At 37.0% G+C, this 13,242-nt stretch overlaps 1 protein-coding gene across 1 annotated transcript in view; it reads right to left on the minus strand.

The window, feature by feature from the left end:
- The window catches only part of puf (ubiquitinyl hydrolase 1 puf), a 1,022,896-nt gene that overhangs the window by 260,610 nt on the left and 749,044 nt on the right, over nt 1–13,242 (minus strand). Inside the window, exon 65 of the mRNA XM_090376705.1 lies at nt 4,619–4,704. Within this exon, the coding sequence (XP_090232831.1) occupies nt 4,619–4,704 (86 nt within the window). The remainder of the gene's footprint in view (nt 1–4,618; nt 4,705–13,242) is intronic.

The raw sequence follows: 13,242 nt of genomic DNA on the forward strand, positions 1-13,242 counted from the left end.
TCTGTCTTCTAACTTCTCCACTAATGCTGGTGCCCCCCAAGGTTTAGTTCTTTCCCCCAAACTGCAGATAACACACTGCAGTCCACTTTCCATTTTGAGAAACCTTGCCCTGCTCGATCAGCTTCAACTTCTCGAAAATCTGCTATGAAATCCTTAAATGCCGATCTCCAGGTAATTCTCCAGTGGAGCAAAGACAACTTAGTTGATTTCAATCCTTCTAAAACTCAGTGTTGTCTTATATCTCGCAAAAAAAGGATTCTTCTTCTTTTATGCTTACATTTGGTGAAACTCCAACATCCTAGGCATAATGATATATCTCTTTTGGGGATTACCCTGACCTAATCTTTCTAAATCTGCATCTAAAAAACTTGGTTTTCTTTTTCACTCTCAGCGTTACTTTTCTTCCAAACAGGTGTTCACTCTGTATAAATAGCAAATTCACCCTACCATGGAATATTGTTCCCACATCTGTGGTGGTGTCCCTAAAACCTCTCCCAGGCTTCTCGATTCCATTCAGAAGAGGGCAGTTAGGTTAATTAATGATTCGTCTCTAACAGAGTCTCTCCACTCACTGTCTCATAGATGTACTGTTTCTGCTGCATGCCTCTCCTACAGATATTTCCATGGGTGCTGTTCTTCTGAATTGGCTTCTATAATGCCTGCTCCCTCTTTCAAAACAGTCCGAACACGTGCCGCCACCAGCCAACATTCATTTACTGTCCAACTTCAAACTCACAGAACCAACTTTGCAGAAACTTTGCTCTCTGGAGATTAAACTTCAGTTTCACCACTTAACGCCTCCAATATTGGTGGCTTTAAGTGGTGAAACCCAATCCTGTGTGGACAGCCAGGATTTGGGAGATGCATTTGAAGCAAGACGCTTGTAAAAGCAAAACTTTCCAGGCAGGTGGCCAAACTGGAAAATGTTTCAGGCCACACATATATGAATCTGTCAGCCACAATAAGAACAATGCCAAATCCTTCAAGTGGTTGAAGACGATCTAGGGACAAGCACCCAACGAATGGTCACTACAATATTGTGGCTAAAATTCACATTTTTGGAAGAATGCTTTTCATTGATTAAGTTACTGCTGTCTGAAATGAAATCAGCAATTCACACGATGTGCATTATTGACAGAGGATAGTCCTCATTTTGTAATGGTGAAGGCTCATCAAGGCATTTACTACACCAAATGTATTTCTCAACATTTGGTGTAGTAAATACACCAGATGTTTATGTATTTACCACACCAACATTTATGAGAAATTACTGTTGGTGAACAGTTTATGGACTTTACATTGTTGTGAAGGCAAGACCACCAACACATTTTTCAAACATATTTCATCGAGGTTGTTGCAAGATGTGTTGTTTGTAATTTGAATGCAGATGTGAGTCATGTATGATAAAACACCTGCATATTTTACTCAACCTAGCAAAAGCTCACTTCACTGCTGTCTTTCCTTTCTGGTAGACAGATCTAGATGGACTTGTTGATAGGCCACAAATTCAAATTATTTTAATATAACCAGAGCTTATGACTTGTATTTGTACATATATATCTGATTGTAGAATGTTCAGAAACTAAATTGCATGTTTTGCAGGCTGAAAAACTTGCAATAATTCATGGGGGGGATGCCTTGTTCCCTCAGCCTGAGAGTGGAATTTCTAAAGTCCTTTTCATGACTGAAAAGGACTTTAGAAATTCCTCCACTCAGTGGAAGAATTTCAGTAAGAATTTTATTTGAATTAAATATTTTGTGGTCCAAAAAAAAAATGTGCTTATTCAAAGAATGGTTCATCCCACCATAGTTTCATGGTAGGACAAGATTTTATCTTCATTTATTAATAACTGTATAAGGGCTTTAAAAGTTGCTATACATTTTTGGCACATAGACTAAATTCCTTTGTTTCTTTATGGAAAATCCCCTTGAAATATTCTAGGAAAATGCCATATGTAATCCAATTTTTTTTATTTCATCTCCAAACTATCAAATGATACTCTTTACAGTAACCTCTACAAGGCTCTAATGGCTTCAGAATGTTAAAACATTAAAGATTTTAATTTAAAATCATTTTCTGCATTGCTTCCAAGTAGAAAAGTGCATAATTGATTACTTTAAATCTTGACGCATTTTTTCCCTCCTGAGACATACAAGTTTTATTGGGCATTTTCTTCCTGCATAAAGATGTTTAATGAATGTTTATAACTTGTTTTGGCTATAGTTGCTTTACATTTTTTTCAAAATATTTGGTAAAAATAATTGAAGCTACAGATTCTCCAATTATCACATTTTTAAGTGACTGAACCAACAAGCAATTCAACACTAAGCAGGTGAATATCTAATTCATTTTTATTTGAAAAACAAAGAATTTGAGAAGCACTGTTCTGGTTTCAATGATCGATCCATAATTATAACAATCTTCCTATCTTTTTTACACATAATGACATCATATAATATATTCCGTGATACTTACTGATGTTGCACTTTTAAACCTGTCCTTGATTTTTCCACACTTGTGCAAATGGTATAAACAGTTGCTTTGTGAAGATTCATTGCATGAGCAATGCCAACAGTATATACTTCCTTTTATAAATATTCAGTAATTTGAATTTTAATTTCCAAATAAATTAATTTCATTTTATTTTGATTTCGCAATTAGAACATCAATATATCATGTAACCAAATTACAGCCTAATTTGGTTACATGATATCTATACTGTAACAGGCAATGCAAACTTAGCATATGGCCAGTCACATAACCTAGTAGAAGTTCTGCACTGACTTTTTCAAGGGAATTTGAATGGTACCAGCCATTTGGTAAACACTTGTTCATTTGAAAATTATTTCACAACTTCTACACATCTCTGTATTTATAAAATGGAAAAGGGCACATGTGTAAAGGCTGTTATTTACTCAAAGCAATGTATGGAAAATAGGCACTTACTGATTCATGGTACAAGTTGTTTCTCTAGGGAAGAAGCAATGAAGGCAATCTGTTCAGTTTCCAGGAAAGAGATCCATGCCAGCAAAAATATTAGCTTTGATAGAGTACTGTACTCAAATTGTATTAAAAAAGGGGAAATTCATTCATTCAATGTTCAACGAAAACTTTCCATATTAAATGTTTCATGTTAAAACAAAATCATTCAATATGAATTCATGTTATGCAAGGATTACTTCGATTAAAAAGGAAAGCATTTACAGGACTTCCTTTTCAATGACACAGCTAACCACATTACTGAACAGATTCCCTCACAAGCAGCTGAACTGTTTGGAAATACAGTACACCAAATGAACAGCAACTCTCAGTGTGATCATGAGTTAGAGGTATGCGAATTCCTTGCAATTTTGTCTCTATGCGGCATGCAATTCCACAAATGTATAAAAATGTAAAATTTAAAGGTAACATATACTGTATAATGATACCATATACTGTAATGAATTTTTGTTATGGCCCCTTCAATTTCATTCTACTGTTTGATTGTAGTTAGTTTTGGCATCTTTTTTGAAATAGGCAAGCTATTCATAAGTTTGCACTATTTGAATTTCACAGTACACATATTTCGAATTATCTATACTAAAACACAAAATCCAAAGCATTAGTAACAGTGATAAGGACTTCAAAATACATCGCATTTCAATAATCTGATATCAAATTAACATAGGGTAGATAAATTTAAATTAATAATGTAAATAACATAAATTTAGAGAAAATATTTCTTGTATCAGGCAATTAAATTTTGGTGCCTACTAAGCACCAAAACTGCATCTGATTGCAAACACTAAGTTTTAAATAAAAATAGCAGTAACAGAATCTTAACAGATGTAAGTTGATAAATATTTACAATGTTTTTGTAATAACTGTGTTTTATTAACAGTTTTGATAGCGATAAATCACCCAGTGCCAATACACAAACACAAATTCCTAAATAACTTATAAGTTACAAACTTTGAATGATTTAATGCTGAATTAAGGATGGTTCAAATCTGCATTGCAAAAATGTTGGGCCCCTCATTGTCTGCCACCAAGCAGATAGTTACTTTTTTTGTTGCTTTGGGATGTCTGTTGTGGTGGTACCTTGAGAAATTGCTTCCAAGTTGTATGAAGAAAATGTAACTTGGTGGGACAAGAAGTGACTGTAAACAACATTATGAGAGATAGCTTGGGAGGTTTTGTACCCTTTCCATGTGAGAGATAGGTTAGAACTTTTCCTTGACTGCCATTTTTTTTTATGAGTTACTGAAAGTACTTCTTCACTGATCCAGAAAAGGCGATCAGAACAAGTTCCTAACCTCAAGAGAACAATTACTGCATTAATAATGCAGTGAATGACACGTTGCATGATGGCTGTGATATGAACTTCAGAATTCTTAAAGGCTTGCATCAAGGTGATTCCACAGATATCTGGCAGCATTTCCAAGAAAAGAAGGGTACTATTTTGAACACAGTATCAGATGACTTTATACACTAATAATATCTGCCCCTGAATACCTGAGCAAAACTTGCACTACCACTATATACAACTGTATAAAAACATCTGTTTTAAATGAAAATACATTATTTTGTGAAATTATATACATCAATAGTATTACATTTTTGATGAAAATTATTTACCATTAACTTCTCTGTTCTGCTAATCAAGCAATAGGTCATGACAGCAAAATATGATGTCAGCTTAGTGGTACCATGAACTGCTGGATCTAAGAAGATGAGTAAATATTTTTAAGATAAAAAAAAAAAAAAAAAAAGAGGAAAAGAAATGTTTAAACCAAAGAAAATAAAAAATTAAAGTACAAAACTATGAAACAATAAAAATAAAGCCACACTAAGAACTGGCTAACTCAAACACATCATTGCAAACCTCACCTCTCAACTCTGTAAGAGTCTGATTCTCATAACAGAACAAACAAAAGAATAATTTGGGATGAATTTAAAAATCCATCATTTTAAATCATCCTAAAGGCAATCTATTGTTGACACTGGGACATTATAATGGCCAGTAGAATTATCCTGATACAGTTGTCCACAAACAGTTAATCCACAGGTTATGCTTTTGACAGAGGACATTATCACATTGTGATAACATGGAAATGGAACCGGTGTAGGGACTAGTTAGGACACATAAATACCATCTAGGAGATGAAGGTATTCATAGTTCCATGCACTATATACCCAGTGAAGCAAGGTTCATTCTTATTCTGGTGATTTTTTAGTCCATCTTGGGCTATTTGTGCTACTTCTTATGGTATACACTTTACAGTGTATTATGTCTGTAAAACCCAGAATAACTGGGATAGTTGTTTGTTTGTTATTTGGTTTTTAGGAGCATTAGCAACTAAGGCCATATTGCTTTGGGGATATGTGGTAGTCATTCCCTGACCTTTCCGCATCCTCCATATTTGGTGGTCATGGGCTCGAATCCCGGTCTAATCAAGAAGCGTGTGCTACACACTGCTGCTCCTGCCCACCTGGCTATGGAGGTGCCAAACTGGAATAGAAAGGAACACTCTACTCCTCCCTACCTGAAATGCAATCAGCTGATTTGTTATACAAATAATTTGTGTGTAACCTTTGTAAGATGTCAGGGAAAATAACGTAAAAAAAAAAATAAAAAAGTAAATAAAAATAAAAAAAAAACCTTAAAATTATTCTACATTCAAACACTTATTTTTGCATCTTGTTATGTTTGTTATTCAGAGTACTTCTCTGTAATTCAGAAGTTATTTGAAGTAGGGCATAACATAAAACTATTACATTACTTTAATTTTTTTTGTTCTTTTCTTTTTTAGTATAGGAAATCTCCAACTTATGAACACATTTTTCTGACAATCAAAATGGAAAATGAATTAAACTACTAGTTATTCAAAATGCAAAAATGGACAAGATGCTGACAGCTTATAACAGGTTACAATACAATGAATTATGTAAACATTATATAAAATGAGTATTAAGAACACTAAAGTCAAAAATTTTTTTCTCAATAAACTTTTCCCCCCTTCATATTTAGAAGCACACCATGGCTGAGAATAATGACCAAAACCTGAATGCATCACCAACTGAATAATAATATTATTATTACTACTACTACTACTACTACTACTAATAATAATATTATTATTACTACTACTACTACTAATAATATTATTATATTATTTGTATGGAATATTAGTCTTCTGCAGAGTCAAGCTATTAAATTTTTATGTCACCCCCTTGCATCATAATCATCATCATCATCAATCCCTAGGGTTTTTAGGGCGATTAAAGTTATGAGGCATCTGTATAAAGTGTCTGTAAATTGTATTCTATGGTCTGTTTCTAGTTTTGATGTATGAAGAACTGAGAAAAAAACTATTCAACTTCATCCAAAACTGAAAAGCCTATCATTTTCTGTGCTCAAATCATACAAATCCATACTCCTCCCCTGCAACATACAATCTCACTATCTGCTAAGAAACTTTAAGGATGACAACATGGGGGGGAGGCAGAAAACTACAATACAGGTAGTTCCCGATTTTACGAGGGAAAAAGAAAAAAAGTTGATTCAAAAATGCTCAAGGAAAAACAACATCCACAACACAAACAAGACCAATAATCAGAGAACTGAAGAATATCTTTACACCCTCAAGCAGAAACTCCTGGCACTCAGCAAGAGACTTTGCCATTACAGGGAGAGTGTGCCCAGAAGAAAGGAGGCAATTGGATATTTGATGAAAACAAGAGAGCCTTCTACAGGAAAATCAGGCAAGAGGAGAAGGAAAGCAAGGGACAACCCAACTAGTATGCACTTGAGGAGTTCTGAAGCAACTTGCAAAGCAGTAAAGTTAGTCATAACGGCTGTGCCCCTGTACAGGTCTAGAACAGAAGAAAACAAAGGATATACAAGAGATGATAGAATGGGAGATTTGGGAGGAAGACGTAGAACAGTCAATCAGGAAGTTCCACAACTGGAGAACCCCAAGAATGGATAGCATTCACAGCTACTAGTACTAGAAGTTCAGCTGCCCACACACAGGCATATAGCGAGCAACTAACCCAGATAATAAGGCAACGTGGCACAACACCAGAGTCTCTGACCCAAGGAATTACCTACCTGAAAGCTAAGGACAAAGACACCTCAAACCCAGCAAAGTACAGACCAATCACCAGTCTTCCAACAATGAGCAAGATTCCAGTTGCATAAATAAGACTATCAGATCACTTGGAGAGTCAGAACATCACTGCTGAGCAGCAAAAGGTATGTAAGCAGATGAGTTAAGCATGCAAGGGACAACTGACCACTGATGCTGCAGTTATGGAGCAAGCCTAGAAGCACCAGGTGGTAGATGACTTTCATCAACCAGTGAAATACCACCACTTTGCTTATTGGAGGCTTGAAGTGGTGAAATGCATGTTTAGTCTCTAGAGCAAAGTTTCTGGCATCCCCCTCTTCCCCTTCAACCCATGCGTGGTACTAAGTACTATAGGTTTTGATACCTTTCGTGTTTGTGGTTCTCATAAAAAAAAAAAATCTGTACATGGCCTATGTCAACAACCGCAAGGCCTTTGACTCTGTGCCCAGTAGTTGGCCAATAGAGACACTAAAGGTCTACAAAGTCAACCTGACACTAACACACTCCCTAGAAGCAACCATGGAAAAATGGAAGACTGGCATCAAGGTCTAGAATATCAGAATACAAATATTCCAAAGAGATGCCCTGAGCCCACTATGGTTCTGTCTAGCACTCAACCCAATCTCCACCATGCTCAATAACAGCAAGTACAGATATATCCTAAAAGAAGGGAAGAAGAACCTGTACACCCTTTCTCACTTGATGTACATGAATTGCATCAGACTTTTTTTGTGGCAACTGAGAATCAAGACAGAAAGTTCAGCAAAGAAGGCACTCCAGGGGACCCACAGTGACTATATAGATAAGATAGCTCAATCATCAAGACTATAAAGATAAGATGGCTTCCAATGCTTGGCTCATGAATGGAAAGCTCTTCTCCGAGACCAAAGGATTCATGCCCACCATCTAAGACCAGGTAATCAACAGATGACATGTTGACGATGCTGCCTGGCCCCAGAAACAATCCAGTACATCACCAAAGGATGCATGGTGATCACCCAGACACAAGCAGATCGACAGGAAAATACATCAAAGTTAGCACAAAATTAGCAGCTGATGAAAGAAAGTGTACCGCGCTACAAGTATGAACCCCAGGAAATGCCCAACACCAGCAACCTCCAGAAAACCTACAAGGAAAAGATCAGGAGAAATTTATTATTTATTTTTTTTATGAAAACCCCAAACACAAGAGGTATTAGAACCTATATTACTTAGTACCGTGCTTGGGTTGGAGGTTGAAAAGACAAAAGATGTTTGTTGATATTAGACTTGAACTTCTGTAGACTGTAATTTTCAGGAAATACGTATGAAGGTTGTTCCAGAAAATGGCAGTTGAATGAATAAACAAAGAAGATGAAAAGTTGGTTCTGTGAGTTTGAAGTTGGACAGTAAATGGATGTTGACTGGTGGTGGCACGTGTTCGGACTGTTTTGAAAGAGAGAGCGGGAATTATAGAAACCAATTCAGAAGAACAGTGCCCATGGACGTATCTGTAGAAAAGGCATGCAGCAGAAACAGCACACCTAGGAGACAGTGAATGGAGAAACCCTGTTACAGAGGAGTCATTAATTAACCTAACTGCCCTTTTCTGCATGGAATCTAGAAGCTTGAGAGAGGTTTTGGGGGCACCACCCCAGATGTGGGAACAATATTCCATCGTAGGGCGGATTTGCGATTTGTACAGAGTGAACAGCTGTTTGGAAGAAAAGTAATGCCGAGAGCAAAAGAGAAAAACCAAGTTTTTTAGATGCGGAGGAATCAATATTTGCAATGTGCTTGTGCCAAGAGAGATTAGAAGTCAGGGTAATCCTCAAAAGAGATACAGTAAACCCAGCTATTCGCGGTCGCTGATTTAATATAAAATGAAACCTAAAAAAAAAAAATGTGAATTTTAAAGCGCCGTGAACATTTTCCGCCATAAAAAAACATGGATGTGGCAAAAATTATCGTCCACAGTCAAAACAGCACTCAGTGGGTGGGAAGAGGGGTGACAAAATCGTGAGCGTGGATGTTTCTCGCTAATCCTTGTTCGGTATGTGTTATGCGCTTGTCATGGAAGGTTTCATCGTTTGCTTTTAATTTTTATGCTTATAAATTGAATAAATTTATCAATTTATAAATTGATATGCTTACAAAAGTGATAAATCGTTTGTTTTACATTGCAAAACGGTATTTTTCGAGCGTGTTAACGGAAGAAAGTGACTTTATTGTGGACAATTCTTTCTAACCTGTACAAAAATATGGCTACGAATAACAAGGGAAATGTGAAAAGATCAAAGAAGGTGATGAAGGTGATGATTGGCAAATAAAATTGAGTTATTAGACAAAATTTCTAATGGTCAAAGTGTCTCCTCTGTGGCAAAACATTATAAAATTAATGAGTCAACGGTACAATCAATCAAAAAATCGGAAGAAAAAATTCGCCATATTGTCCGTGAAAATGTGCTAATTGCTTCAAAAATTTGCTCTGTAACTCGTAATGTTAAATTAGAAAAAATGGAAAAAGTTTTAATCTGTGGATAGAAGCCGGAACTCATAATAAAATTCCGTTAAGTTCACTCATCATTCGTGAAAAGGCAAAACACCTTTATCAGCACTTTAGCGAAACTGGTGAAAGCACGGGCCAGATAAGTTTTTTAGCTATAGCAAAGGCGCTGGATTGAAAGATTTGTTTGAAATTTCTAATAAATATTACATTTAATATTAAATTGTTTCTTATTTTCATTTCAATGCCTTATGCTTGCATTTCACTATGTACCGTCTATGTACATAGTCATATTATGAAGGTATATATAATACACACATAGTCAAAATTTTAGACTAGTTTTTCTTATATATTTCATACTTTGGAACGGAACATCTTTATTACTATGGGAGCCATAACTCAGTATTCGAGGCATTTCTCAGGAACGTAACCCCCGCGAACAGTGGGGGTTTACTGTATATCATTTTGAGAGATATATCAGAGTGTCACCAAAGATATGCATAGGAGCAAAAGAATCCTTTTCGTGAGATATAAGACAAGACTGAGTTTTAGAAGGATTGAAATCAACTAAGCTGTCTTTGTCCCACTGGAGAATTACCTGGAGATTGGCATTTATAGAATTGGTAGTAACAGATATTCGAGAAGTTGAAGCTGATTGAGCAGGGCAAGGTTTCTCAAAATGAAAAGTGGAATGCAGTGTGTTATCATTGGCAAAACTATGGATAGGATTTCCAGTCAATGGAAGGTCATTAATATACAAGAGGAAAAGAGTGGAGGAAAGAACTGAACCTTGGGGGACACCAGCATTAGTGGAGAAGTTAGAAGACAGAGAGCCATCTACCATCACCCTCAGTGAGCGATCCAAGAGAAAACTGGATAACTAATTACAAAAAACAGTTGGCAAACCATAAGATGGAAGCTTGTTTAGAAGACCTTTATGCCAAACATGATCGAAAGCCTTTGAGATATCAAGAGCAACTGCTTGTGTTTTACCGAACTTTTCCATTGAATTTCTCCATAAATGGGTAACATAAGCCAGAATATCACCAGTGTGGATCAACACTGACAGAATCCATACTGGTGATTGTTGATCAGACAGAAGGTTTCTAGGTAGTTTAAGAGTTGGCAGTTAAGTGATTTCTACATTACTTTAGAAAGAGTAGAAGTAATTGAAATGGGACAATAATTGGATGGGAGGGATTTGTCATCCTTTTTAGGAACTGGCTGGATATGAGCAAATTTCCAAGGAGAAGGAAAAACACCTTTGGAATAAGAAAGTGAAAAAAGGTGCCAAAGTACAGGAGTAAGTTCAGGAGCACAGGTTTTGAGAACAAGGGGAGAAATACCATCAGGAACTGGAGCCTTCTTACCATCGAGATTCATCAAAATCCTTCTGACATTCTTTTGATGGAAGGCCACAGGAGGCATTGAATGGAGAGTGTTGGGAATGGTGGAAGGTGTTTTACCAAGATTATTAATATATGAGATGGAAGAAAAATGGAATGCTAGCAGGTCAGCTTTATCCTTGGCCGAAATGACAACAGAACCATCTGGTTTTGACAGAGGAGGGAGCAGAGATGGGCAAAATTTGCGGCCAATAGCTTTGGCAAAAGACCAGAATGTTTGGCTACCATTAGGGCAAGAAGCAAGTTTTCTACTCTTAGCCTTTTCAAAATCTAGTTTGGACTGATTAATAATTGCTTTACAATTGTTGCAAGCTTTGGTGTAGGCATAAAATGAAGAATTGGAAACAGGCCAATTATGATATGCAACGTTCTTCTCTTGAAGAGACTTAGCACATTTATTGGAAAACCAAGCTTTAGATAATGGATGAGATTTTAAAGTGGAGTGTGGAATGAAGGATTCTATTCCTACAAGAATAATTTCACTGACATGATCTGAGCAAACGTTGATATCAGAAGTTTTGAAACAGTAATCCGACCAAGGAAAAGAAGAAAAGAAATCTCGTAGGTCAACCTATTTTGTATTCTTGTAATGCCGCAAAATACGAGGTTGGGAATAGCCATGAGATAAAGGCCCCATTGGAGAAGAGACAATCTGAGGTGCCTAAAGGACCACTCAATTCGACCCTGTACTTAGAAGGGTTGTTTGTGAGAAAAAGATCAGGCGTGTTGGCTGTATGGTTAGTATTGTCCGGTATTCTTGTAGGTAAATGAACAATCTGTGCAAGGTCATTAGCAATTGCAAAACCTCAGCATCTCAACCAGCTGGGTCGAGTCGAGAGAGAAAGTCAAGTTGCAAAAAGAGGAAGTCAAAGAACTCCAAGTGATTAGTGGAATTGGGAGAGCAATAGAGACAACAGATGAATTTGACACAATGAGGTAGAGAGATTTTAAGCCAGAGAAAATCGAAAAGAGGAGATTCCAAATTACCAAATCTCTGACACAGAATATCGGAACAGACATATGCACAAGTACCACATTTGAGGCAAAAGGAATCATACAGCAAATTATTTGGGCAACTGAGATGAGCAGTAGTTTAATCAACCGATAACTGAGATTCTGTCCGAAAAGGTACATGGGGTTTGGCAGACTGCAAGTGGAAATGGACATCGTTGAGATTAGAATTGAGACCACGTATATTTGTGAAATGAACTAGGAAGTGTTTGGAAGATTTAGATCTTTTCACAGATAAGCTTAGTCTATTAGTTTGACAATTCTTCTCTTTCTTAGTGATTCCTTTCTCTCTCTCTCTCTCTCTCTCTCTCTCTCTCTCTCTCTCTCTCTCTCTCTCTCTCAGTAACTCAGGAATTTTTTTTTGGCTGGTGTAGTATAAGCCTCAGGCTTCCTTGCACCATATAGCTAATAATAAAATAATAATAAAAATTCATAGTGTATTCAATTGTAAGAAAAAGTGGGAGGGTAGACATGCTGTATGAAGTAATGAAATTTTTGGATATGGCATACACATGGTAAGAATAAACCCAGATCCTTGACATAATGTGGCCTCGACAATGCCCCCTGCATACACACTACTGAGACTCCCTTCAGTAACTATCTGATCCAGAAGCCTCCTAAAGAGTTACCAATAGGTCTGTGAACACCGTTTTAGACCTGTACCCTCAAAATGTAAGAAAGATTGGATCTCGCTATGATGTTCATCATAACCTCAAAAGTTATCAGTCATACTGCATGATGAAAGAGATGGTGAAGGGTTGACTGGAACTTAGCTCTGGGGACTAAACATGGGTTCCACACTTCAAGCCTCCAATAATCAAAGTGGTGGTACTGCACCAGTTGATGAGTCATCTACCACCTAGTAGTGCCTGGTAACACAGAGGGGCAGCATTCCTCTCTGTGGTTTGGGTGCCACACCTCAACCCCTGCTTACATTGGTTCACACCTGGGTGGTCACCCACAGTATGCTTGTGTATAGAGATTATACCCAGGATTACCAACAGTCCCACCATCGTGAAGGTGCAAGCAGAGGATTTGGCTGTCACAGACCGTCCGGACTTCGCCGAAATTGGGTCCATTTGACTTGAATGTCACCCAAATATCAGTTCCATCAGTGTTTTAGACTCCCAGGTAGCAAGGTACAGCTTGTTTGGCATATCTGAGAGAATGTCTGTGACAACCTCAAGGACCAAATATACAAACCTAAGACAGGAAAACAACCTCAAG

The sequence above is a fragment of the Mastigoproctus giganteus genome, chromosome 6, assembly GCF_048544385.1.
Source record: "Mastigoproctus giganteus isolate SK-2022 chromosome 6, ASM4854438v1, whole genome shotgun sequence".
Taxonomy (NCBI): domain Eukaryota; kingdom Metazoa; phylum Arthropoda; class Arachnida; order Uropygi; family Thelyphonidae; genus Mastigoproctus; species Mastigoproctus giganteus.